The 26,554-nt window shown below is 39.7% G+C and overlaps 1 protein-coding gene across 1 annotated transcript in view; it reads right to left on the bottom strand.

The window, feature by feature from the left end:
• Positions 1-302: 302 nt before the first annotated feature.
• Positions 303-26,554, bottom strand: part of LOC102772856 (rho guanine nucleotide exchange factor 38) — a 107,929-nt gene continuing 81,677 nt past the window's right edge. The window contains exons 4-6 of the mRNA XM_015558087.1: positions 17,062-17,209; positions 9,594-9,611; positions 303-600 (exon numbers count right to left, since the gene is read on the bottom strand). Of these exons, the coding sequence (XP_015413573.1) occupies positions 303-600; positions 9,594-9,611; positions 17,062-17,209 (464 nt within the window). The remainder of the gene's footprint in view (positions 601-9,593; positions 9,612-17,061; positions 17,210-26,554) is intronic.

Below are 26,554 nucleotides of genomic sequence, written 5' to 3' on the forward strand. Positions count from 1 at the left end.
ATTTTTTAAAAATATGTTTTAATTGAGTTCAGAGAGGAAGTGGGAGAAAGATAGAAACATCAATGGTGAGAGAGAATCATTGATTGGCTGCTTCCTGCACTCCCCCAACTGGGGATCAAGCCTGCCACTTAGGCATGTGCTCTGACCAGGAATCAAACCAGGGACCTCATGGTTCATAGGTCGACGCTCAACTACTGAGCCACACCTGCTGGGCTGATTTTTTTTTTAATGGTCATTTTTGTGCCTTATAATCTTCTCCTGAGCCCAGCTGGCAGGGCGAAGCCACACTCTCTTCATGATCACTACAGCTGCCCTAACGGCTCAGACATGCTGATTCTCAAAAGCAGAAACAGAGCACGCCAGTCGTGGTGAGCACCCGATTCATCGTATGTCTTCTTACCTAAATCTTTCCGTCTTTTCAGCTCATTGATGTTTACATTGATGTCTTTCACAGCAGCACAGGCGTCCTCCAGGGCTCTGAAGTCTGGGTGAGAGGGAGGGGTAGAATTGCGAAGTTCGCACAGTAATAGGGGGTATTTCGTCACACGCTGGATTGGTTTGATCAACAAGGAGCTCATGTTAGTTAGGTTCGGTTTGCCTCTACAATAGAGATAAATAATGTCAGTTTTGTAAACATTCGTTTCATTATCTCCTTTTAAGGTTTGTGATTTTTGTAATGTTTAATCCTGACACTGTTTTTCCTCCCCACGCCGTCCATTTGACTATGTACAATTTCTAAGTGAAAGCAAGAGCAGTGGGTGCCTGAAAGATCCAGCTACCAAACAAAAACCTAAAAAAAAAACCCCACACACAAAAAACGCAAAAACGCCCACACAACAAAACAAAAGCTGAGTATATCTTTCCATCAAAAAAGGATTCAAAGCATCATTTCCATCCATGTCCCATTTACAGGTTTTTGTTAATAACAGGCTTTATGATAATAGTGGCAAGAAACAATGTCAGAATGCATTTTTCCATGACAATCAAGAAAAAAATTCTTTTACCAATGGCATTTTCTTTGATTATTAGTAAGGAAAATAAACTTATTATTTAAAAATCTAAACAGATGACTTGCCAACTATAGTCAAAAGAAAGCACGGTCTTCTCCCTTCTACCAAATTGAGAAGTTGCCTTTATATTGGGTCAGAGCGTCTATCAGTCCCCAAAGGAGATTTATAAGAAATGCAATAGTTCTCCAAATACTGTTAATAGCATCACTATCACTAATCATTGTGGTCCTACAATGATGTGCTGTGTGGAATTGTTCTTAGCCAGCAAGTCTTCAAATGGCTACACAAAAGTGAACCCTCATGCCTGCCTACTTGGTCATGTCATTGTCCAAGCCACCGTCATTCATTTTTTTCAGCCAGAATGTAGCAGTTTCTGTGCAAAGAGGCAAGTATAAAGCATTGTAAATGAAACATGGATGAAAGTCCCCCTTTGAGTCCCTTCTGGTGATCAGAGATATTTGCTTGCCTTCCTTTTTGTTTTTATTTAGTAGAGAATACAGACACTGTTTTCAAATACTGATAGGGGGATTTTCCATTCTTCAATTATTATTTTTAAGTACTAATATGGATAGACAACAGGCCACATGATTGGAATAATGAAACAATCTAAAAAAACACTGAACAAAATTAGAAAAGTTGCATGTTAAGAAAAGATCTGAAGTCACCTTAGATACCATCTAATTGAACTCTTCATTTGAATAATGAGAAAGTAAAGAACTTTGATTGTCATGTGTATGTGCATACATGTGCACGCATGCACGCACGGACACACACACGCATGTCACTATCAAATCTTCCATCTTCTTTCTCTATTTGGTAGTTTATGCTCAGTTTCTCTGTCAGCACTGTATCTCCAGCATAACATACAGTGTTCTCTCAGTGAATATTTGTAGACCGAGTGTAAAATAAAATGTGCTTTTATTTTACCTTGAACTTATTTTCCCTCCCAAAATTTCCAGTGGTCCTAATACCTGAGGAATTTTATTCACGTACTGAGCAAATGATGATACCATGATAGAAACAAAAACTGAAGCAGACAAAAAAGTAGCTTTTTTTTTTTTTATTTCAGGAAGACCAAAATAAAAGAGCTTCTCAAGGGAGTAAAGCATTGCTTTGCATAACTTATCTTGTTCTTTCTACCCATTGGCACCAAATCTATTAAAGAAATGAGGTAAGGATATGGGGTAGCAAAAAAGAAATGAGGGGGAGAAGGAAAGAGATCTTATTAGTTTCCAAGAGAAATAGGTGAAGCAGATGGAAGAAAATATAAATACTATGAATACCAAAAAAATAATAAGTAAAATCATATTTTCTAACTGATGCTGTATCAATAGCTGAACCTTTGCATATGAAGTACACATTTTCTCACATTTCTTAAGCAAAGATGCTTTAACAATACAACAATTTAGAGACTTAATAGACTTACAATTCCCTTAAGTAAGAACAAGTCAGAAATATAGAAGGTGTTAACTAGAAAAAAAACCATATATCTATATAAATATGATCAGAATTTCTTCTGAGCTTTTCAACCATCACCAAATATTAATTTATTTAATCTTCTAAAAATCGCTGAAAATATCATCAAAATATAAATATAGTCAACAATTCAATAAGAAAACTCAGTTTTAATAAGATAGTTTATCAGTGTGGTCCATTGTTATATATATGTTTTTATTTTTAAAATCCCTAAATATATTAAAGCATACCCTGGTTTCTTTGAGCTTCCCTTCCTTCTTTATTAAGATCTGTCAAAAAAAACAAAGTAGGCCCTTTGGTTGTGTCCAGATCTTATCACTACTTCTTTTCCCATCACTCTTTGGCATCAACGTTCTATTCTCTCCCTTTTATGTTTCCAATGACAATAATAACAATGATAAATGATTATTGTTTCTCTTAAAAGCACCGCAAATGCAAATATTAAAAAGGCTCTCTCGAAAACAAGAGCCCTCTTTTGTCTTCAGACTTGCACTTTGGACAGTTGCCCAAGTGATGAGCAATGATGTTCTGATACCCGCGTCACACAGACAAGCAATGAGGTTAAGAAAATAGAGAATGTGTTAAGATAATGACACTCCAGGCATTCAGTGCCACAAAGCTCACCCATCTAAACCCTCCCCAATAAAATTAAGTTCTGATAACTTTGAGGCAGTGCATTCTATGTGTGATACCACCCAGCTCAGTCAAGCCGCCAATTACCACATACCTCTCCCCAGAAAATAGCTGAATGTAATAATTCCTCAGATATATTGAGCTGAAAGCTAAGGTGGTTACTAATTTGTAATTCTGTTTCATCTTCCTCCCTCTTATCATAAATACTTTGGCAAGTATTTGGTACCATAAATAGCTACACTCATCTCATTAGAAATTATTATTGGGACTTTACAAAATCAAGTAAACACAGCTGGCTTTGCTTTCTTTTAGCAACATCCAGTTTTGCTATAAAGAGCTTCACATCAAATACAAGAAAATAGTTCCACAATGAAAATAAAAATGAGATTTAAACAATGTAAAAACTATGATTGGGAAACAACACTGAGGCACACCGATATTTCTTAATTAGAGGGAGAAAATGAGAGAAAGGAAAAATAATCATCTAACTATTGATCATATTAGTTTGGATTTCCTCTATTTTATGACCATAAGTATCCAAAATTTAATATTTAATTTACAATAGCCTCAAACCAACTACATTAGGATTGATTTTTTTCCAATGTACAGTATTCTCCCTTTAAAACACATTAAGTCAATTTCAGAGGAAACTGTATATTGCTACTAATAACAAGCAAATAACATTTGCCATAAATTAAACATAGTTGTGAAAATACAGAACTATCAATACTTTTTAGAGGATGTAAAGAAGATGAATGAATGATAAATTGACATAGCAGTCCAGAGAACCAGATATTTGGATAGGTAATAATTTAATTATTCTTCCAAAAGTTCATTAATTAGAGTTCCTGAGAACCTATGGTAGTAGATAGAGAGGGAGATGGGGATTAGGATAAGAAGGGACTAGTTGAAAATCTGTTTAAGAAACAACCTCTTTTTAGGATGCCATACAAATAAAGGGGATCATCTGGAGGACTAAGAAAGACCTGTTGGAAATTAAAAGATAATAGCAGAAATAAAAACTCACAGTGTTGGAAAAAAATATTCAGGAACTTTCCAGATAGAAGAACAAAAACACAAAGGGGTTGAGAATAAAAGAAAAATACAGAAAATTAGAGGACTGTTTTAGGAGGGCCAATATCAAAATAATAAGAGGGCCAGGAAAAGAGAGTAGAGCTCATATGGGGAGGAAATAATCAGTGAAGTAACTTGAGGAGAGGACATGAGGTAGCAGGTTGAAAGTCCTCACTGAGTATCCAGAACAATGGATGAAATGGACTCACACCTTGGAATTCATGAAACTTCAGGCTTTTGGGGACAAAGAGAAGATCCCACAATCCTTCAGAGAAACATATAAACAAACAGGTATAAACAAATGATTAGGAATCCAAAAAAGCTTCCGATTTCTTCTAACAACACCGAAAACTAGAAAACAATGAGAAATTACCATTAAAATTTGAAGATGAATGATATTCAACTTGGAATTCTCTATTGTTTAGAAATCAATAGTTTAGTATTCAAACTATAAATTAAGAGTGAGGATAAAATAAAGATATTTTGGATATAAAAGTTCCCAAAATTTTACTTCCCATTCATTCTTTGATGAATAGAAGAAACTATTGAAGGACATCCTCTACAAAAACAGGAGAGAGGCAAAGAGAATTTCTGGGATGATGGGAGGGGAATTCCTGAAAGAGAGGTGTGCCCGGCGTCACTAGTCCAAACCAACAGGCCAGAAGCTCTGGGAGAAGCTTCCTTAGGGAGGTGAAGGTAATAGTATACATAATGCATTTGGGTGTCTTGAAATATGACTGGTGTGAGTTAGGCATTAATGATTAGCAGAAAAAAAAACTAAGAGGGGGAAAAACAATAGTGAACTCACAGAAAGACAGGTAATCATTTATTCCAAGGTTTAGCTTTGAAAAGAAACTTATTCAGATATTCTCAGATACAATAATTCAAACACTGATTAGTCCTCTACTCCAAATTATAATGTAACTACATAAGGAGAATGGAGAGGTGGGAAGAATGTGCGAATGTGTGTGTGTGTGTGTGGTGTGTGTGTGTTGTGTGTGTGTGTGTTTAAATAAAAATTGAAAAGATTTAATTAGCCATCCAAAACATACAATAATATGGGGGGGAGATGGGGTAGAAAAGAGAGAAAAGTTAGTCTTCTACAGGGAAAAGTCAATACATAATACTCAAATAGGTGAAACCAAACATGTTTCAGAGTCAGGAAAATAAATTCCAAAAGAGTCAACTAAAAGATGTGCTCCTATGAAGAGCATTAGCAGCAGGAGGGAAGTTGACTACTATTTTTCTTAAATTCTGACTTTTTAAGCCATGGTTCATATAATTTTAACAAAGAGAAATTTTTTAAAGAAAGAAACATGCAAGACTATCCAAGAAATTCTGAAATGAAGAGCGCTGAGCTGGATAAGGTAGAGCTGGTATTAAAACACAAAGCGCCCTAACCAGTATGGCTCCATGGCTAGAGAGTCGGCCTGCGGACTCAAGGTTCCTGGGTTTGATTCTGGTCAATGGCATGTACTTTTGTTGCAGGCACATACGCGGTAGGGAGTGTGCAGGAGGCAACTGATCAATGTTTCTCTCTCATCGATGTTTCTAACTCGCTATCCCTCTCCCTTCTTCTCTGTAAAAAAAAAAAAAATCAATAAAATATATATTTTTAAAAAAACATAAAGCTGCAAAAACAAAAGCAGTTTGCTATGGGTACCTCCATGGACAGATGATTAGCACAAAGCAGAAAAATCAAGAAATATCTACAGGTCTGTATGGAAATGTGTACATGGTAACTCTGACGTGTTGTAATAATTAGATAGCTACATAGAAAAAATAATAAAAATAAATGCTTTACATCAAAATAATTTATAGCTAAAAAATGAAACGTTAAGATTTAAATGTTAAAAAATGAAACGCTTCAATAACTTGAAGAAATCATAGGATTACACTTTGAAAACATTCTTGGAGTTTCTAAGTAAGACACAAGATCCAAAAACCACAGTAGAAGAAGTGATAAATCTTTTTAAAAATTTACTCTATAAAACTGTACAGATAAAAGCAAAACAGAATAAGCCATAAACTATGTTAAAAGTCAAATGATAAGCTGGAAAAATATTTATGGCACATAAGACAAAAAGGGGTTAATACATTCACTAATTAAAGAACCATTATCAATCTATTAGAAAAAGATGAACATCTCAATAAAAGTGAACAATCAATAAAAAGAATTCATTAGATGAGAATGAAAATGATTAGCATCCATGAAAATGCTAAAGATCAATATTAATGGAAATTAAAACAACACATTACTGTTTTTGGTCTATTACATTGCCAGGTGTTGCAAGGATACAAATATTAATTATATCTAGGGCTGGCAAGTAGCAGATAAATGGACAACTCTCATGTGGGCAGTGGGAATATAAATTAGTTCAACTTTTCTGAAATTCTCTGGTAATAAGAACCAAATGCTATTTGGCCTAGTAATCCCACTTTTAGAAATTCAACTAAGAAAATAAATTATTGTACAGAGATCATGTGTAAGAATGAACACAGAACATCAATCTTTACAGGACAGATAGACACAATTCAAGTATCTATAAGGTTTTGGTAAACTAAGTTGTGGTCTGTACATCAGATAGAATATTGTGTAGTCATAAAGTGATGGGGGTTTATGTTTACTACATAGAAAGATGTCTGGGATGTATGGATGAATGAGGTAGCAAGTTGACGTACAAAAAATACATACCATGGTACATAGGTGTCCTATTTTAGCTAATATGTGTGTATGTAGAGAAAAATATTGCGGTAAAGTCAGAAAATTCACATTGTAGCAATGTTACAATAGTTAACTCTGGAATGTGACCACCCATTGTCTTTACTGCCTCCATTTTAATTTTCTGTATTTTGCAGTGTTTCTTTACTAATTGTAAGAACACAAAGCTCAAGAAAAGAGAAAATAACTTACAACATGCTGAGATAAATAGAAAGCGTGAGGTCCAAAGGCTGGAATAGCTGGTCAGACAGAGCACACATACAGAAAAGTGTAAAACATGGAAATCCAACCCTGTGTCTCTGGAGAAGAGATGTAGAAGAGGCATGTTTTTATTGCTTTAGAACAGCAGACTGTATCAGATGCTTTTTAGGGAGGGTGACTTTTTGGTTGGAGAATCTTTGATTCTTGTCACTTTGATTCTTTGATGTTTGCATAAGATTGTAATCCGAAGTAATTGCTTTAGAAGTTATAATATCTTTGCCTTTCTCGGTACTTTTAAAAATGTAGATTTAAAAAAACCAGAAAATTTTCAGTGTCTATAAGGGATTGTTTTTTAAACCATTAAAAACCCCACCCTTGCCCTGCCGGCATGGCTCAGTGGTTGAGCATTGACCTATGAACCAGGAGGTCCCGGTTTGATTCCCGGTCAGGGCACATGCCCGGGTTGCTGACTCGATCCTCAGTGGGGGACGTGCAGGAGGCAGCGGATCAATGATTCTCTCATCTTTGATGTTTCTATCTCTCTCTTCCTCTCCCTTTCTCTCTGAAATAAATTTTATATATATTATTTAAAACAAACCCACCCCTCCTAAATGCACTCTGGGCTGCAACCTTCCTGGCCTCAGCTGCGAAGGACCTGAACAATTACACAGCACTTGACGCGGCCTTTTACCCTTTTATGTTGCAGCTTGTGTGCCTCCTGACCCGTGAGAGAAACAAGAAGGAAGACAGGGCAGACATGGCTTTGATGTTCACCCAGCCACACACTGTGCATACGCTGCCTCTTTTTCAGTGCTTGATGTACAGAATAGGCTAGAGGGGCCACACACAGCCCGAGAACTCCCACACCACAGGGGTGACGCAGAAGCTAGTGCAATTTTTTAAGCAAGTGTTTCAATACAATGTACTATTTGTTGTAGGTTTTCTGTATGGAGCAGCCTATGCAGGTGAACTGTATTAAATAAGTTAATCTCTCACTGTCCTCCTCTGAATTTCTCTCTCTCTCTCTCTCTCTCTCTCTCTCTCTCTCTCTCTCTCTCGTCTTTTGTTTAAAAACATCTAAGCTTTAGGAAAAGAAATCTAAGCAGAATCTGCAGCATATTACATGCTGTACTCACCCAGCTTGGTGACTCTCCACTCCTAGGTACTATGATGCCAGGGGCATAGATTTCATAATGAGACACCATTCCCTACCCTGCCCCCATCCTCATCAACGATCATTGGAGAGAAGCCAGGAAGGCCCTGGTGTGTGGATGGACAAAAAAACAAAAAGCCCTCTTGTCCTCTTACCCACATCGTCAAATTCAAGTGACTTGGGAACTCATCGAACAAACCTACTCATATCTGTTTATACTACAGGATTCTTTTTTCCTTTGGTGAAAAAACATATAAAGGGAGAGACCTGGGTGCTTGTTTGGTATGTCAAAAACTAACTTCTCAGCCTGGTGAGAAGGTCTCCTGGATGATGCCTGATGCCCAATTCTTCCACTCACTCTGGAATTCTGTCTTTTGTCATGGTTGTTCTGCACCAAAGCATGAATGACAGGTATTTACAGGTTAAATTAATACAATTTTTACTTTATAAATTTTGTATTTTATCGATGTAAAGTTTCCAGAGTAGAATTCAGAGAGAGAGAGAGAGAAAGAGAGAGAGAGAGAGAGAGAGAGAGAGAGAGAGAGTCTAGAAACTCAGGACCTTCATAGTTGCTGACCACACTAAGCCAAGCATGTGCTTTTTCAAGTCCTATACATTTGAGTTTGTATGTATGTCAACATCAGTCAACATCATCCTTTCTCTTTTAGGCTAAATGTGCTTTTCTTATATAAAAATGGGCATCTTGCAAAGTGTGCGTGTGTGCGTGTGTGTGTTTGTGTGTGTGTTGTTTTATAAGGTAATTTCTACACTGTCTGAGTGACCAACTATTTCATCTTAATATTTCATTCTCATGCTATATATGTGGGTATGATTTTTTTCTTTATAAATAAATCATATGAGAGTCCAATGAGAAGAAACCCAATATTTTGCTATAATGCATAAGGAGTCTTTTCTTTTGTCCATTAATCAATGGAAATTTCAAAAACCTTATGGTATTAACCTGAGACTTTTTTAAAAAGACTATTGTTGCAGTCAGGAAAAAGAGTTTTGAACACATTAAGATTCCTAAACATATCTGTGATGAGCAGTTCTTGAAGAGTTCCTGGCCCCAGCAAACATGTGATTTAAGTGAATTATATCCCAGGATTCTTCTAAAAGTTAAGGAAAGTACATGTAATAAGAATTTAATATATAAGATCCTCTCAGACAAATTAGAAATAAGTGCTCTTCAAAGTCTTGATTTATTTATTAAAAGCAAAAATATAATTGTAAAAACTAAAATGTCTGATTTGTACAGAAATATTAACAGCTTTTCCTTGTGATTTTTACATTTGATTTTTATTATTAAGATAAAAATACTTACTCTTGACTGTATATGTTCCTGTAAGAGAGGAGAAAAAAGTAAACACATGTAAATCCATATATGTGAGGTAATAGACAAGCATTGTAAAAATTTTTAAACTTTACTGCATAAAATAAAGCAATAAGTCATTTTCATGAATGTTTTATAGAATTGGTCTCATTGTTTTATAATCAGGTCACTTAAACTTTATTTTAGTATATTTGCACCATTTTTGCTTTACTCCTTATAGCATAAGGGTAAAAACCATTGATACAGATTAGTTAGTAAATTTTCATCATTTGAAAATGGATTTAAAGATCAATTTTTGTTTACATTATAAAAAAAGAATCTAGTAAACATAATAAGAAAAACAGATTACAAGGGAAGGTGATTGACTTGCAGAAAACCATACATTCTGTAACATCTTTGTATGTAGTGTGATACAGATTATAAACATTATAAAATTCAATGAGGGAATTCCACAAAACCTTTCACAAGGCGTTGCTAGCTTTTGTGGCTTCCATTTTGCTCAAGTAAAGCTCACATCCTTCCCAGGCAATGTCCTCTGCCTCTCCTCCATCTCTTCTCTACCTCCTTTCCTGTTGATCCTCGCCTTTCCCATCCGCAGCAACCATACAGGCCTCCTGCTCTTTCTGAAGCTGGAAGACCCGCTCCTGCCTGCAGGCCTTCGCAGTGCTGCCTGCTCTTCCTCCAGATACAGCTCACTCCTCATCGCAGTCAGCTCTCTGCTCAAATGCTCCTTCCCAGTGAAGCCTTCCCCGACCAATCCTACCCCCCTCCCCCCGAACTCTTCATCCTCACCTTCTGCTTTATTTCTCTCCCTTATGCTTTGCCACTTTCTAATATAGTATATCCTTCTTCAGTTTACTGTCTTTCTCTCTCCACTCCCCACTCCCAACGAAGCAAGGATTTATGCTCGCTTTGCTCTCGGCTGTAGCCCCAGGACCCCAAAGAGTGGCTGGCACATGGCAGGGGGGCAAAACATATTTGTCAAAGTAATTATTTAACAATAAAAAAGTGGGAATCATTCCGGTTAAAATTTCCAGAATAAGAGTTTTTCTCTAAAAGCCTCATGGCTCTAGAGAAGTAATGGCCGGTATTAATAACGTGATCCCCTTGCTCTCTGGTTTCCAGGCTTTTGGAATACAATAATGTTTTCAATATAGAACACATTTTAAACCCATCCCTTAACTGTAGATGGTCTTTTCACATTCAGTTATTGAGAAAAATTCAATGATAAATCCCTATGCTGAGCTCAGTAAGTTTGAGGAACGTTTTTACTTCCATGAAGAATTGCACCCCCACTACCCCTTGCCCAATGTTCCCTCCCATTCACTGCCTTTAAGCTCACATTCTTCCTCCAATTTCTCTCCCTTCCTAATGAGGAATTCTTGTTTTTCCAGTATGCGCTGTGGACCATACATTAGAAAATTTGGGAGTGCAGTTGACTAAAAATAAAAATCCATTTTTTTTTATGGAAACAAACAAGTGAGCAAGGTGATCATTTGGGAACCAAAACACATACTTTGAAGTTGAAAGAAAAGCTTGCTCTTTTCCCTCTTAGAGACAACATGGAAAATTGTTCTCCTGTTTTATTTATTTCAAATAAAACAAGTATCATAACATAAGTTAAATGCTGTGTTTAATGTAAGTATAACATTTTATGAAAAGGAACCTGAGAGATCTTCAACATATTTTCCCTGTTGGTGTAGTGACATAATGGTCCTACATAATTACATCTTTTTATTTGCTCTCTCTCTCTCTCTCTCTCTCTCTCTTTTTCTAAATCTCTCTTTTAGGATAAAAGTTTCCTAGAAGTTAACCCCAGCCAAGGACAATTCAGGAGAAAGTTAAATCGTTTACCCCTTGTTGGGATAAAATAACTCAATATGTCTACTGCCACACCTCCTACCCTCATGGGTTTATTACAATTTGAGTCACAATTAACAGAAGTTTTTAATGTAACTATTCCTTACAGATTAGTCTTTCATTAGCTCAATCATGACGGCATATAACAATAAAATGAAGGAATTTCCAAAAGTGCTTTTAATTTTTATGTGGAACATTCCCTTAGCATAATATTAAGAAATACAAAATGTGGTAAACAGATTGAAAGCTATTCCTTTGGAGTTTGCCTTGCATGAACTTTCAGCTTCCTCCCCGAATGGAGAAGTTTTTGTTGGAATATGAGCAGCCAAACCACCCAAATGACTGTAAGTTAGAAGTTTTCCTTCTACGAATGATGGACTAAGGAAGATACATTTATAACTAGAGGTGAAGCTAGAAATGTGTCTTCAGCTACTAAAAATTTGGGGGGAAAAAACCCTTCATTCTTTTTTTATCATTATTATTACAAAATACACAGACCTCTAGGGCCTCTGAAGGGCAGCGGGGATTTGGCGGTATTTACAACAAGAAAAACAGAAAAAGGAGGCAGCAGACAGGCTGTGCTAATTATAGCTACACTGGCATTTACAACTCTTCCATTTTTCACTTTTCTCATACAGAGGAGGGACCTTAAATAGCCCCAAAGAGACAGAGTGACTAAATCTTTAGCGAATAACTTCCATACATTTAGAGGCTGCATTAATACAGTGTTAATGCAACTGCGTAAACACTCCTTGATGAATAAGTAAAAACTTGCAAGTTTCCAATTTGTGTGCTACAGATGCAGATGTGGCGCTGTGCTTCTGGATAGTTTTCGTCTTTTCTTTCTTAAGGTCTCCGAACCCTGAAATTACTGCTCAGACTGCATCTACAGTCATGGAAAAAGCCCGGGGACCTCAGGGAAAGCAGCGAGAGAGAACTGAGGGCATTTCTCCTTCCAAGTAGGTCTTGATTGTGTGCCAACCACATGGGAGTACTGGCTAATGTGCCGATTCCTGGATCGGACCCTCAGCCATCCCATTTATTATTATTATTATTGTTGTTGTTGTTGTTTTGGTCTGGAGCAGAGTTTAGGAGTCTGCATGTTTAGTATACATCCTTGGTTGATCTGACGCAGGGGAACATGCACACCAGAAAACACTGCCCTAACATTCCCAAGGGATTCAAAGTAGTTTTCTGGATACAAATACTATTTTCTCTTTTGAAAGATACTGGGCTTCAGAGAATAGCCAAAGGTTATGAGCTCACATCTGTTACAGAACCAAACAACCTCTCTACCATCTTCTTGGAAATTAGTCTTGAATCTCACCGTGACAGCTCCTGGTGTGTTATTTACATTAACATTGTCATTCATCTTTCCAGATGGTTTTGTTTATCTACCCAAGTAGAAGGTGTGTTCCTAGGAGGCAAGAACTACCTATGCTTATACATATATTTTTAAATGATTTCAACATTATCTAGCAATCTTAATAAATATTTATTAATCCTTCAATAAACTTATTTTAATTTTGGCTAAAATGCAACCTAAGTTTCTTAAGATTCTGGTTTAACTTCTGAGGCATGAAACCACTTCTCTCATGGATATTGCTTCAAACCCACTTATTCTAATATCCCTTGCACGGTAGACAATGGAGGCCGCACCTGATATTCACTAGAAATTGGCAACTGGGCACTTGGGCTCTGTTATTTAGCCCCAAGGAAAAGGCAGAGCCACAGTAATAGCTTTGACTGATTACTTGGCAAGGGAAACCAAGCCCTTGGGTGTTCCAGACTCGCTTTGGCCTATAAACCTGTTTGAAAACCTGTTCCCAGAATTTAAAGCTTAGCTCAATTGAGGTCAGTATTATAGTAATGTCAATAATTCTACTGCTCTCCGCTTTCAGGCAGACCAGTACAATTCATCACTGACTTTATGTTCATGGAAAGGCAACTTTTGGGAAAAGAGCTCTAACTTAAGCTACTTTATTTTGATTTTCTTTCCCTTAAAAAACAGTCCTGCCAATATTAATTTCTTTGGATTTTGTGCTTTCTAAACCTCAGCACCCTCCAGTGCCTGGAATTATTCTCGAAAACCAGACTGGTGCTGAGTACACAAGATTTGGGACATCACCAGGGCAATGACTGGAGGCTTCCAGAAAAAGATCAAATAAACCATTGGTTCTGAAAGTAATTTTCCATAATTCAGACTTATTGAAGTTCAAAGAGTTAACCTTTGCCTTTAGTTGGTTAGTTGGTTTTTAAGGGGTCTGATAAGGCGTCCGATATTCTACTGCCTAGTGGAATATTCTGGCTGTGTCAAGCTCTCTCTCTTAGGAGTCAAAAGCTTCATGAATAATACACGAATGTTCACCCCCTCTGAGCAGACAGCTCCACCTCTGGGCAGCTGTTAAGAGCACCTGCCAAAGTAATGAACTGCATCCTCTTCCCGTACGGAGCGCCATTCCTGGGGTTGGAGTTGGACTGATGATCGTTAGCAGTTCCACTACCAAAAGATTTCTCTTTAATTCTAGAGCAGTGATGGCGAACCGTTTGAGCAAGGCGTGTCAGCATTTTGAAAAACTCTAACTTAACTCTGGTGCCGTGTCACATATAGAAATTTTTTGATTTTTGCAACCATAGTAAAACAAAGATTTATATTTTTGATATTTATTTTATATATTTAAATGCCATTTAACAAAGAAAAATCAACCAAAAAAATGAGTTCACGTGTCATAGGTTCGCCATCACTGTCTAGAAGCTAAGGAAGGGAAATGGCTCAATCTAGACATTTATTGGATCAGATAGAAAAGGTGTTCATTCACATCCAGGATAACACCATTACTTCTCCCTAGGAGTAAACAGTATCTTTATATTTAGAAGAGTTTTCTCTTAATATATTAATAATACAAATACAACTTCAAACTTTAAGGTTTATGTGAATTGATTTGCTAACACTGAACTAATTTTCAAATAGTGGAGAAATAATGAACTAGAGCTGCTATTACATATAATCTTTAAGAATTAGCTGGTCAGCCCTAGCCAGTTTGGCTCCGTGGATAGATAGGTCAGCCCAGGGACTGAAGGATCGAGGGTTCAATTCCGGTCAAGGGCATGTACCTTGGTTACAGGCTTGATCCTCAGCTCAGGTCGGGGCCTGGGAGGCAACCGATTGATGTGTCTCTCTCACAATGATGTTCTCTCTCTGTCTCTCCCTATCCCTTCCACTCTCTAAAAATCAATGGGAAAATATCCTCGGGTGAGGATTAAAAAAAGAGAAAGGAATTACCTGATCATATTGAGCTCCTTATGGGCAGGGTCTAAGACTTCTTTATTTTTGTATTTTCAGCATTCATCCCAGAATGATGCTTGGTGCATCACAAGCACTAAGTAAATTATTTAGATTTAGTGACTTAAATGTATTTTCCACAACATGGGCAGAAAAATGGTTAAAGAACTCTAATACCTTAATGACCAGTAGAGGGCAATCAAGTTAGTTCTTAAACCCACTTTCAGTCCCAGTTCTCATCTGCAATGACTTTCTCTAGAGTAGTCTCACTTAGTCTCCTGATTTCACTTTAATTCAGCTACCAGCCTTTTGTACTTTATCAGGACTCCCATTTGGGCCCCTACAATAGTGAGTATATAAGGGAATGCACCAGAGGGTCAGACTGGCTGGTGTGCATTGATTGATACACTATAGCTCTCTCTGTTTGGTTAATTCTCAGCCTAATCAAAACCACTTGACAAGAAGTAATCCTGAAAAATAAAAGACCACAACAGAACCACTGGGTACGATGTGGGCTAGGGCAGATTTTTGGCTTTAAGCTTCATGTGGTAGAAAACTATCTATAATAATAAAAGGGTAATATGCTAATTAGACCAGACATCTTCCGGACATCCTTCCTGATGAAGCCAGGGCCAGAGGGAAGCCAGCCCGGGTCCCAGGTGCCTGTGGGTGGCCAGAGGAGGGAAGCAGCCCGGGTCACGGGTGCTGGAAGGAAGCTGGCGCTGGCAACCTGGCGAAGGAAGGACTACTCTTGCATGAATTTTCATGCATTGGGCCTCTAGTATTCTATATAATCCTATATAATAAAAGGCTACTATGCAAATGGTCGTGACACCCTCACACCATAATGACCGATCAGCAGGAGGCTGTGTTGGCAGGCACGGGTGTGCAGAGCTGCATGCATGGCGAGGCTGGGGGGCATGAGGCTGTGACCCCCGCCTGGTGCTGGCCAGGGGATGTGATGCTGTTATGGTTTATTTATTAATAAATTTATATATTATTTTCATATACATTTTACTAATTTTCTTTCATTTCTGACACTTCTATTATAGAGAGAGAAAAAATAACAATATTAAAATATTCCCTCTATGCCCTAACCGGTGGATAGAGCGTTGGCCTGTGGACTCAAGGGTCCCAGGTTTGATTCCGGTCAAGGGCATGTACCTTGGTTGAGGGCACATACCCAGTAGGGAGTGTGCAGGAGGCAGCTGAATCGATGTTTCTCACATTGGTGTTTCTAACTCTATCCCTCTCCCTTCCTCTCTGTAAAAAAAATCAATAAGATATATTACAAAAATATTCCCTCTAATTAATTCCCTTTTAATGTGCACGAATTTCATGCACCAGGCCACTAGTATACAATAAAATACCAATTTCATGTAAAAGAATTACCCTCAACACATGTCCACATGTATGCATATAGACATGATCAGAAGAAAATGCAAATTGTGGTTACTAATACATGGTTTAGTGAGGAGTTAATACATGGAATAGCAAGGACTTTTATCTTATTAATGTTTTCTTATTTTTTCAGATATTTATAGTGCATATATATTTCTTCTATATATAAAAATATATTATGTGGCACCTCCCACCAACAATTTAGGAACGAGGAGGAAGGCATGACTAATTTTCCAGAAACAAACTTTAACAGGGCCTGAACACTTTGACAGTGTTCGCCAGTCTCCCCTCTGTGGGAAGGTGAAGGCCATCTAGAGAGTCATGGACATTCCACTGACTTGATTATCCCATGTCCCCCAGGGGTCACGGAGTCACATGTTGTCTCACACATTCCTCCATCTATGTGGAGCAGGCAAGTAACAACAGCTTTAAGGGGGGACTTTTCTTCTGCATTTCACTTTTTCTTTTCTTTTTCTTAGAGAGGGAGAGAAAGAAATATCAACGTGAGAGTGAAACATGGATCGGCTGCCTCCTGCACACTCCCTTCTGGGGATCAAGCCCGCAGCGTCAGCAGGTGCCCTGACCCGGAATTGGACCCTGATCCCTTGGTTCCTGGGTCAATGCTCAACCATTGAGCCCCACTGGCTGGGACATTTCACTTTTCGATGTTGCATTATTCTATTTCCACAGAGCCCTGATATTTCTCCTATGTTATTTTCAGTCTCTTTCACAGGGGGAAAAAGTCAATCCGTGTTTCTGGCATGCCAGCTTTTTATAAAGAGAACGCAAAGTAGAGCTTCCCGCCAGTCTGATAAAACCCAGGATTTACGTGAGATCTTTCATCTGCATCCAGTTAAAATGTTCCCTGCTAGGCAACTGAAGGCACATGGAAATCATCATTGGAAAAGGCCTTACTGTAAGGACTGGACGCAGAGGCTCAATTGTTGCTTCAGCTCCTCCTCCTTTTCATAGGCCTCGAGGACACTGTGCGCTTCGTCGTGGTGATAGCAGTAGATTTTATAAATATCTTCCAGCGGCCCTTTAATCTGCAAGAACACTTCTCCTGACAAATGTAAAACAAAGGCAAAATGATATCAGGTCAGGCCCAATGGGGACTTCACATACTTATTATTCAGCAACACTAACGAGTGTTGGTTGGGTACCCGTTTATGCCCGGGGTCATTCAGAAGCGGTGGAAAACATCAGTGACCTTCCCTCCTTTCCTTTCCTTTCTCACCTCCCTCTTTTCCTCTCCCTTCTTTTTTCCTCCCTCCCTCCCCTTCTTTTATAAAGCAAAGGATAATGAGCATAAGGGAGGTAGGCGGCCAGTGAAAGCTGGTTTTCTCAGCGGAGACTGTGCACCTGGCTGGTGTGCAAGAGCCTGGCAAAGGGCAGCCTTTTAGGGCCAGTCTGTGTGGGTTCAGATTGGGCTGTGCTGCCAACGTGGACAGGTTATGTCTTGGACAATGTATTCTTACCTTCTGAGCCCATTTCCTCACTTATAAAATGGAAACAATAACAGATCCAACTTCATAGGGTCCTTATTAAAATTAAAGACACTGTGTGTGTGTGTGTGTGTGTGTGTGTGTGTGTGTGTGTGTGTGTGAAGTTCAGAGTCCAGTATTACATGGTAAATGCTCAACATGGAGCAGCTATTGTTATGTATTAAAAATATGGGAAGTGACATTTTAGGCACTAAAATGACATTTTCATATGTATTCCACCAACATTTCCTGAGGTTCTCTGAAAGGCAAGCAATGGAGTTCAAATAAAGTATTTCCTTAAATGTTATAATAAAAAGATTTGGCCATTATTTCTGTTAAAATAATGGACATAATAAATAATGTTAATTGGATACTATAAACAAGGGTTATGACTGTTTTCTTCATAAAGTAACTTGGGCGAATTGTGTCCCAGCATTTAAGAAATTATTTTGATATTATGATAAAATTGGGTCTCTGACAGCTCAAATCGGTATTGAACAATGGTTTGACTTACTCACCCACTCCTTCACTTAAAAATGTGTATTAAGCATCCACTACCCTACCCCGCACCTTGTTAACTTGATTTGAGATACACTCAAAAAAATATGTGATAGGGTCTGCTCTCAAAAGCATTGCAGATTTGGGCTTGATAATGATTTGGGCTGAATTGATTGGGAGTGATATGGACTTACTAGTCTGGCCCTATTATACTAACAACAAGTCGCTCTTCCTTCAGAAATAGTAGTGCCCTTTGTATTTTCAACATGTTTTGCTCATATTAACGGCTCAACTCCCTGTATATGTGGCGATAAGAGGTTATTTATCCTTATTAAATAAGAATAGACAAATCTGAGTTTAAAAGAAATAAATGATTTCCCCGAAGTCCTAGCAACCTAAATTCCTAGTCCAGTACTGCTATGATTGGTGTTAGTGGAATAATTAGTGTAGATATTATGATTATAGGTAGCAGGCAATTTATTCATTTTGTGTTCTCAAATTATCATTTGATCTTCATGTTGTTTCTTGTTGGCAAAGCCAGGATTAGAGACCATATTCTTCTCTCTCTCTCTCTCTCTCTCTCTCTCTCTCTCTATCTCTCTCTCATTATCCCTCCACACATCAGAGCTTTGCTGGACACTGTATAAAGTGATGCAGTTAGACAGAATCAGAAATCACTGTCATGTAGCATTTGTGTGGTGACTTGGGAAATGACTTTAAAAAATTCTTTCTACTCAATTCTATAATTTTTAAAATAGAAATAAGTAATAGTACCTCTGGAGATGAATTTGAGAATTAAATGGGATGTAAAACATGCCTGGCATTGACAAGTTGCTCAGTTAACACCATTCATCTCTTAATGTTGCTCCACTATCTCTAGAATTAAAACACCAGTCCTTTTCTAATTTATATCCAGCCAATGAAAGGCTTTTCTTTCCTTTTCATTATATGGGATTTCCCTAAGATTGTAGACTGTGTGTGTGTGTGTGTGTGTGTGTGTGTGTGTGTTGGACTTCAGAAACTTAGCAACAGTGAGAATCTTTGGAACTGAAGGTATGAAGAATTCTTGTTTTGCCCCTGGGATTGTACTGAGTTGATCATTCTAGCAATGTAGGTCTTGTAGATTTGCTCTTCAAGACAGCAACACACACAGTAAGAAATAGAGTAGTTATACGAAGAGGAAATAAAATAGGATAGTGACTAAATTTAGTTGGGCAAAAGATGCGGAGAGCCTCCCAGGGTCAGAGCCAGGTGGCACATGGGGGTGAGGCCTTGGGCTGGGGGAGGAATCAGGCCCAGCAGTGGGAGTGAGCACCAGCTCTGAGGACGCTCAGGAGTGAGTTGGGCGAGAGGCTCTGAGTGTGCACAGCCCAGCACAAGATGAAGTTGTAAACATGTATGTTCACTACAAAGCAGCATAGAAACAAAAGAAAGAGGGAAGGACACGCATAAATCCACACTAAGATCAAGTCAGAAAGTCAAAAAACAAAGGAAAAGATATTTATTTCACACACAATGAAACCATTAATTGTAAATTCCTTTGTATTTTCTTTAGCACAGTGGTCGAGTTTGAAAGAATGTATATCTCCCCTTAACAGCAGTCAAAGTTTCTATTCTTTCCCAAGCAAAATTCTGTTGGGGCTCTAATAATAATTATTAAAGTTAAAAGGTATTTAAGTACTCTAATTGAAAGCCATTTATTCACCCAAAGGCCACGTACAGCTCTGGCGGGCAGAATATTTGATTTCCTCCCAGCCCTACCAATGTATTCTGCTTCATAACAGTGCAGATGAAGCGATGTGTCTTGCAGCAAGAAATGATTTCGTTTCCACGGTAACATAACTGGCGGCTGCGTTTCTTTAGTGGTGAAGGGCAACTCCTCTATCTAATGTATGTGGGTTTGAAGGGATGATTAGAAGCGGTGAAGGGACTGAGCCAAGACCAGGGAAGGTAATTTCACTTCTGGCTGCCTGTCACAAAGGCACCAGAATCCCCTAAAATAAATATGACTGTCGGGTGCTTCTTTTTAAAAATCCTACAACCTGACATTCTGCACTAGCTGGCATGCAAAAGGAGGGAAAAAAGGAATGCGCCCTTTTAAATGTCCTATTTATCTCCTTTAAAAACAAGTCCCAAGGATACTGAGTGCATTTTCTGTCTTGGTATCATTACTCCTGTGCTGCATGTTGCTCCCTTCATTAATGTAAATATATTCATGTTCCTCTTGCTGCCCACCTCTTTTTTAAAAATATATTTTATTGAATTTTTTACAGAGAGGAAGGGAGAGGAATAGAGAGTTAGAAACATCGATCAGAGAGAAACATTGTTCAGCTGCCTCCTGCACACCTTCTACTGGGGATGTGCCCGCAACCAAGGTACATGCCCTTGACCGGAATTGAACCTGGGACCTTTCAGTCCACAGGCCGATACTCTATCCAGGAGCCAAACTGGTTAGGGCAGTGGTTCTCAACCTTCCTAATGTCGCGACCCTTTAATACAATTCCTCATGTTGTGGTGACCCCCAATTTCATTGTTACAAATTGAACATAATTAAAGCATAGTGATCAATCACAAAAACAATATGTAATTATATATGTGTTTTCCGATGGTCTTAGGCAACCCCTGTGAAAGGGTCGTTCGACCCCCAAAGGGGTCGCGACCCACAGATTGAGAACCGCTGGGTTAGGGCAAGGCCCACCTCTTCTTTACTTCCAGACCAGCATGTCTGTGCCAGGGTGTGCCAGACCAAACCATGAGGCCTCTGAATTATCCTGACCCCACTCCAAGATGAACTTCCCCTCGGGGAAGTAAAACAGGGTTAACCAATGATAAGCAAGCAATCTTCTTGTCCCAGGAAAATGGCATCCAATAAAAAGAAGTATAGCCTTTACTTCATCCTTATATTTGGCAGTAATTTAATGAGTGACAGTTATGCACCAAGCACTTTGGTAGCTACCGCAGATCCAAAGATTCAGCATTTCCTTCAAGGGACTTACGAAGGGAGAGAGGAGAGCTAACTCATGTACCACACGATGTGGCAAGTATGTCAATAGAGCTATGAAACACAGAGGGTCACCTATTCTGCTCTTTTTTTTTCCCAACTGCTGGGAAATCAGCATCTTAGTTAAATATAATCTTTAACAGAAAAGTTTGTCCACATATTATTTTAGTTGTTGTTGTTAATCTTCACCCAAGGATATTTTTCCATCAATTTTTTGTGAGAGTGTGAGGGACAAGGAGAGACACAGCGAGAGAAACATCGATGTGAGAGAGACACATCAATTTGTTGCCTCCTTCATGCGCCTGACCAGGGCCGCAGATCAAGCCTGCCACCAAGGTACACGTCCTTGACAAGACTTGAACGGGGGACCCCTGAGTCCTCGGGCCCAGGCTCTATCCACTGAGCTAAACTGGTTAGGGCCCATTCTGTTCTTGAAGACCTTGAGCTATTTCCATAACAGTCTGCCCTTGAAATAGGAGCTGAGTGAAGGCAAGAGCACAGAGACACAGTGAGGGAGCAAGGTCTGTTCAGAGACTGCAATTGGGCTCATATAGCTGCCGAAGCCATGTCCGTGCGAAGTTTCAGAAGATGCTGCATTGGCCTGCAGCAGCCAGGTCCCGAAGGACCCTGTGTATCAGCAAGGAGAGGGAACTCCAGCCTGAAGGTGATGGAGAAACACTGATGGGTTTTAGGCAGCAGCCTAACATGATTGGACTGTCTTTCCGAGAGATTAGTCTGGGACTCAGTCATATGAAAGTTGGAATTTAGGAAAGAGTTAGTGAGACAGGAAAAGAGAAACCAATTGAAAGGCTTCCATAATAATACAAGAAGTTACCAATGAGGGCCAAAACAGGAAGTTATAGCAGTTAGGAGAAAGTGCTTGATTACCAACAACCATCTTTCAGATTCTGGTTTTACCGTTTACTCTTGTGACATTTGGGAAACTGACTTGACTCTCTGTTTCTCAATTTCCTCATTGAGAAATTGGAATAATAACAATTATAGGGTTGTGTGAAGATTAAATGAGTTAAAGTATTTGATGTATTTATATCAGCAGCTTGAATGTGCAAATGCTGACTAGATGTTAGCTGTGACCACTAAAGCAAAAGCAGGGAAGATGGAGAAGAGAGAAAGAAAATGGATATTAAGCATATGTGAGAGATGAAGGGGTTAAATTAGGGGTATCTCAGGATTCTGGGTTCAGTGGCTGTGTGGATGGACAATGCTGACAAGATAAGGAGAGAGTTTAAGTGGAAAGATACGAGTTTAGTTTTAGATGGACTGAGTTTGAATCACCCATAGTATATTCAAGTGGCAGAATCCTTGTGGACTTGTATACTGGACTCTGGGATTCTGGGAAAAAAGGCCTGGGAAAGAGATGTACATCTTGGGTAGTGGGATTGGTATCAGCAAAGCCAATGACAAAATAGTGAGAAAGGCTGCAAAGAGACTGATCAAGTTTGCTGGTAAAAGAGCCTGCTGTTGTCCCCAATGTCAGCACTCTCCCTTCTCTCTAGCAATGGAATTTTGGCTGCCCTAAATAAAAACTACATTTACCAGCCTGCCTTGCAATAGTGTGGCCATGTAATTAAAGTCGACAATGGGATATAAGTAAAAGTGTCCTGTGAGAATAGCCAGGAACTTGCTTTAAGAGGCAGCTAGCTCATCCTTTCCCCCTCCTTCGTCACACTTTCCTCCGTTCTGCTGCCTGGAACTTGGATGCTACCTTGTCCATGAAGATCTGGGGGCTGTACCCCTTTCCCCCACCCTCCCCTACCTTCCCTCTGAGGTTTGAGCACCTGATCGATGCTGCTTTGTCTCTGGATCTGTTTTTGTTCATCAGTTTATGCTTTCATTATATTACACAAATGAGTGAGATCATGTGATAGTTATCTTTCTCTGACTGGCTTATTTCACTTAGCATAATGCTCTCCAGCCCAGTGAGGGCATGGGGGGATAAGGACACATATGTAATACCTTAATCAATTTTAAAAAAATATCTGGGGGCTGGAAGAAGCTTGCATCCCAGAGGACTTTGTGGGGCAGAGCTGCCATGCAAGTGTAGATTTAAAGTGCCTTTAGGCTTTTACACAATAGAGAAATGAACATCTACCTTATTTAAGCTAGTAATGTTGTGTTGTTTCATGTTTCTCCCAGTTCAACTTAATTCCAACCAACACACTATGTTTTTTTCTTCTCCCATTGGAAAATATTTGGAGAGAAATCATGACTAGTTGAAAGTCCCCTCTTTATTAGCCATGAAATGTAATTTTAAAAAAAAAACTATGAAAATATCTCATGAATTGGTACTTATGAAGAGTGTTATGGACTAAACGCTTGTTTCTCCCTGAAACCCATATGTTGAAGCCCTGACTCCCAGTGTAATGGTTTCCCAAAGTGAGGCTTTTGGGAGGGAATTAGGTTTAGGTGAGGTCATGAGGGGGAAGATCCCACAATGAGCTTAGTGCCCTGATAAGAAGAGGAAGAGACACCAGAGCCTTCTCTCTCTCCACCAGGAGAGGATATGGGAGGAGGCTCACTGCAAACCAGGAAGAGGCCTCTCAGCAAGGACCAGGCACCTTGACCTTGGTCCTCCAGCCCCCAGAGCTGTGAGAAGTAAGTATCTCTCGTGTAAGCCACCCAGTCTGTGCTGAAAAGACAGAGTCTATAAAGTAGGAAGCTACTTGTATTAACAAGAAAAAATATATGCAATAAGTTTAATTCTGAAAACCAACTACCATGATGTCAAAAGAGAATTTTAGTTAAAATAAGCATAAATTAAGGTCTAAAATATATTCCAAAAGGAAGTCCTGTGGTTCTAATAAAAGTTGTCAAGACAGTATTTAGAATACAGAGAAGGGGGTGGATGGCTCCAAGGACAGAGGGGGGATATGGCCCACTCCCTGGAAAGAAAGTCTGAGATCAGGTGAGATCTTGGCCTCTGGCTATCACTTCCCTGAGCGCCATACACAAGTGAAAGGAGTTTACAGGCAGCTTTTACCCAGGAGTGCCAAGGAGAGCGCCCACATCTGCTTATGCTCCATGGACCAGCCTCGCTGCTGGGACTAAACAAGGCAGTAGGTGAGCCTGCCAAAATGCCAACACACTTCTGTGATTTCTCCCTTTGGTCTCAGCCTCCTTCTGTTCTCCAGCGGAGAATAAGGTGAGGAGGGGAAGTGAGAAGGAAGAGGATGAAAGGGTTAATGATGCTTGCAGAAGCCACCATTCTTTGCCCTTGGTCTCATTTAGCTCCTAAATCACTTGGGGATAAAGCATACTAAAAAAAAGATACCCCATGGACCCTGGTTAGGGTTATGAACTTCACACCAAAGGCAGGTGCCAGGTGGTGGTACATGCAGTTACGATTAAAGCAAGCAAACCCCTTGAGTATCAATTTTATTAAGATGATTTTTTTTGGGGGGACATTATTTTCATATAAAACAGTAGAGTTGAACATTTACATGAATTCTTAAGATAAAATGAGACTATAAGGTTATTTCATGCCTGTGGCTTCAGGTCACAATTCCACATTCCCTGGGGCTCATCATATTTCTCTTCTGACAACAGGAATATTTCAGTAAAAGATTTTCAGAAGCACTACAGAAAAACATGTTCATTGGATTGGACAATTCTGAGGTCTCTGGTGACATGGTAACAGCAATTTCAGAGGAGTGGTTTTAGGAGGGAAGGAGAGGTGAGGAATGGGACCGGTGAGGGTAGCTGGACCCTACAGAGAAAAAAGAAAGGAAGGGGGCCAGAGTGGAGTGTGGGGTCCTGCCCCATGACCACCACGGTGTCCAGGGAAAGATAGGATAGTGTCATAGTTGACAAGGAGCCTCTCAGAGGAGAGGCTATTCCACTACTGAAGCAGCATCCACCCAGCACATCTGGCAGTGGGAGGTGGCCTGGCAGCTGGCAGGACACACTGGGGGACATTAGTGGGTAGTGAAGATAGAAGGTATCTATATATATATAAAAGCCTAAGTGATCGTCACAACCGAAACAACCGAATGGATGACTGAACAGGCTGAGGGGGGTGACCAGGCTGGCAGGGGGTGGGGGGGGCGTGAGTGAGGGCCGACCAAATGACTGAGCAACAGGCTGCATGGGGCGACCTCGATGACAAGGGCGTTAGTGAGGGCTGACCAAAGGACTGAGCAGCGGACTGTGTGGGGTGAGCAGGCCAACAGGGAGGGCAATGAAGGGCAACCAAACAACTGAACAGCAGGCTGTGTGGGGTGACCAGGCTGGCAGGGGGGACAGTTAGGGACAATCAGGCAGGCAGGCAGGTGAGCAGTTAGGAGCCAGTAGTCCCAGACTGTGAGAGGGATATCCGACTACCCGTTTAGGCCCGATCCCCACTCTGGCCCCAAACTGGCAGTTGGACATCCCCGGTGCGGGATGGGCTGAGGGGAAAGCGCCCCTCCCCACCCCCGCACAAATTTCATGCACTGGGCCTCTAGTATAATATATAACATGACCTGTGTTAGGAAGAGCAAGGGCTCCCTTCTGACTATCCATAATTACTGATGCTCTTGGAGGCAAATCAGGCTCTCACTTTGTCTGAATCATGAGGTTGGACTGGATGCTCTTTAAATCCAGGGCTAAGTTCGAGAATACGGATGTTTATTTTAATGGTAACTCACAGTCTCTTCCTGCTCCTTCCGGACGTCCTGGATACTTTAACTCCGATAGGGATTTTTATAACAACTGGCACATTAAGAAAACACCGGCTCTTGGAGGTTGACTAGGCTTATTGTGGCGATTATTTTGCCATGTATACATGTAAGGAATCATTATATTGTACTAATATAATGTTACATGCCAATTACACCTCAACAAAATAAAACACTGTTTCTCTGAGAGTGGAAAGTTAAGGTTTCCCTTGGCTGGATTAGGAAAAGAAATAATAACTTTTCCCTTCTCAAGGTTGGTAACAGTGTTAGGAGGTCTCTGTTCTTAGGCCAACCCATAATTCTCCATTTATCACATCTTAGTAAGTACCTCTCTTGAGATTGCTTGCCTCTGCTACAGCTAGTTGCTCTATGCTACCCATCAGCCTTTGAAAATAGCCTGGGGAAAACCACAGGTAGACTCTGACACAACAGAGTAATTGCTGCGTTCCCTCTCTGTGCTGGCCAGTACACTGAACACTTCTCATTATCGCCCTCTCCCATTCATTTCATTCATCCAGTAACTGTCTTTTGAGAACACTGTCTTAGGTGCTGGTGCTACAACAGCAATAAAGCAGAAAAGAATTCTCCCCTCATGGTTCTATGTTCTAGAGGGGGTGCACCCTGTGTCTTGTGTCTTTCTTCCGTGGAGGACTAGCTAGCCCCACTTGAAATATGAATAAATGAATGTGGCATCCGTTGTTAGTTGTTTATCCATTCTTCTTCTTTCTTTCTCTTCCCCCCCCCCCCAA

The sequence above is a fragment of the Myotis davidii genome, unplaced genomic scaffold (assembly GCF_000327345.1).
Source record: "Myotis davidii unplaced genomic scaffold, ASM32734v1 scaffold967, whole genome shotgun sequence".
Lineage (NCBI taxonomy): Eukaryota > Metazoa > Chordata > Mammalia > Chiroptera > Vespertilionidae > Myotis > Myotis davidii.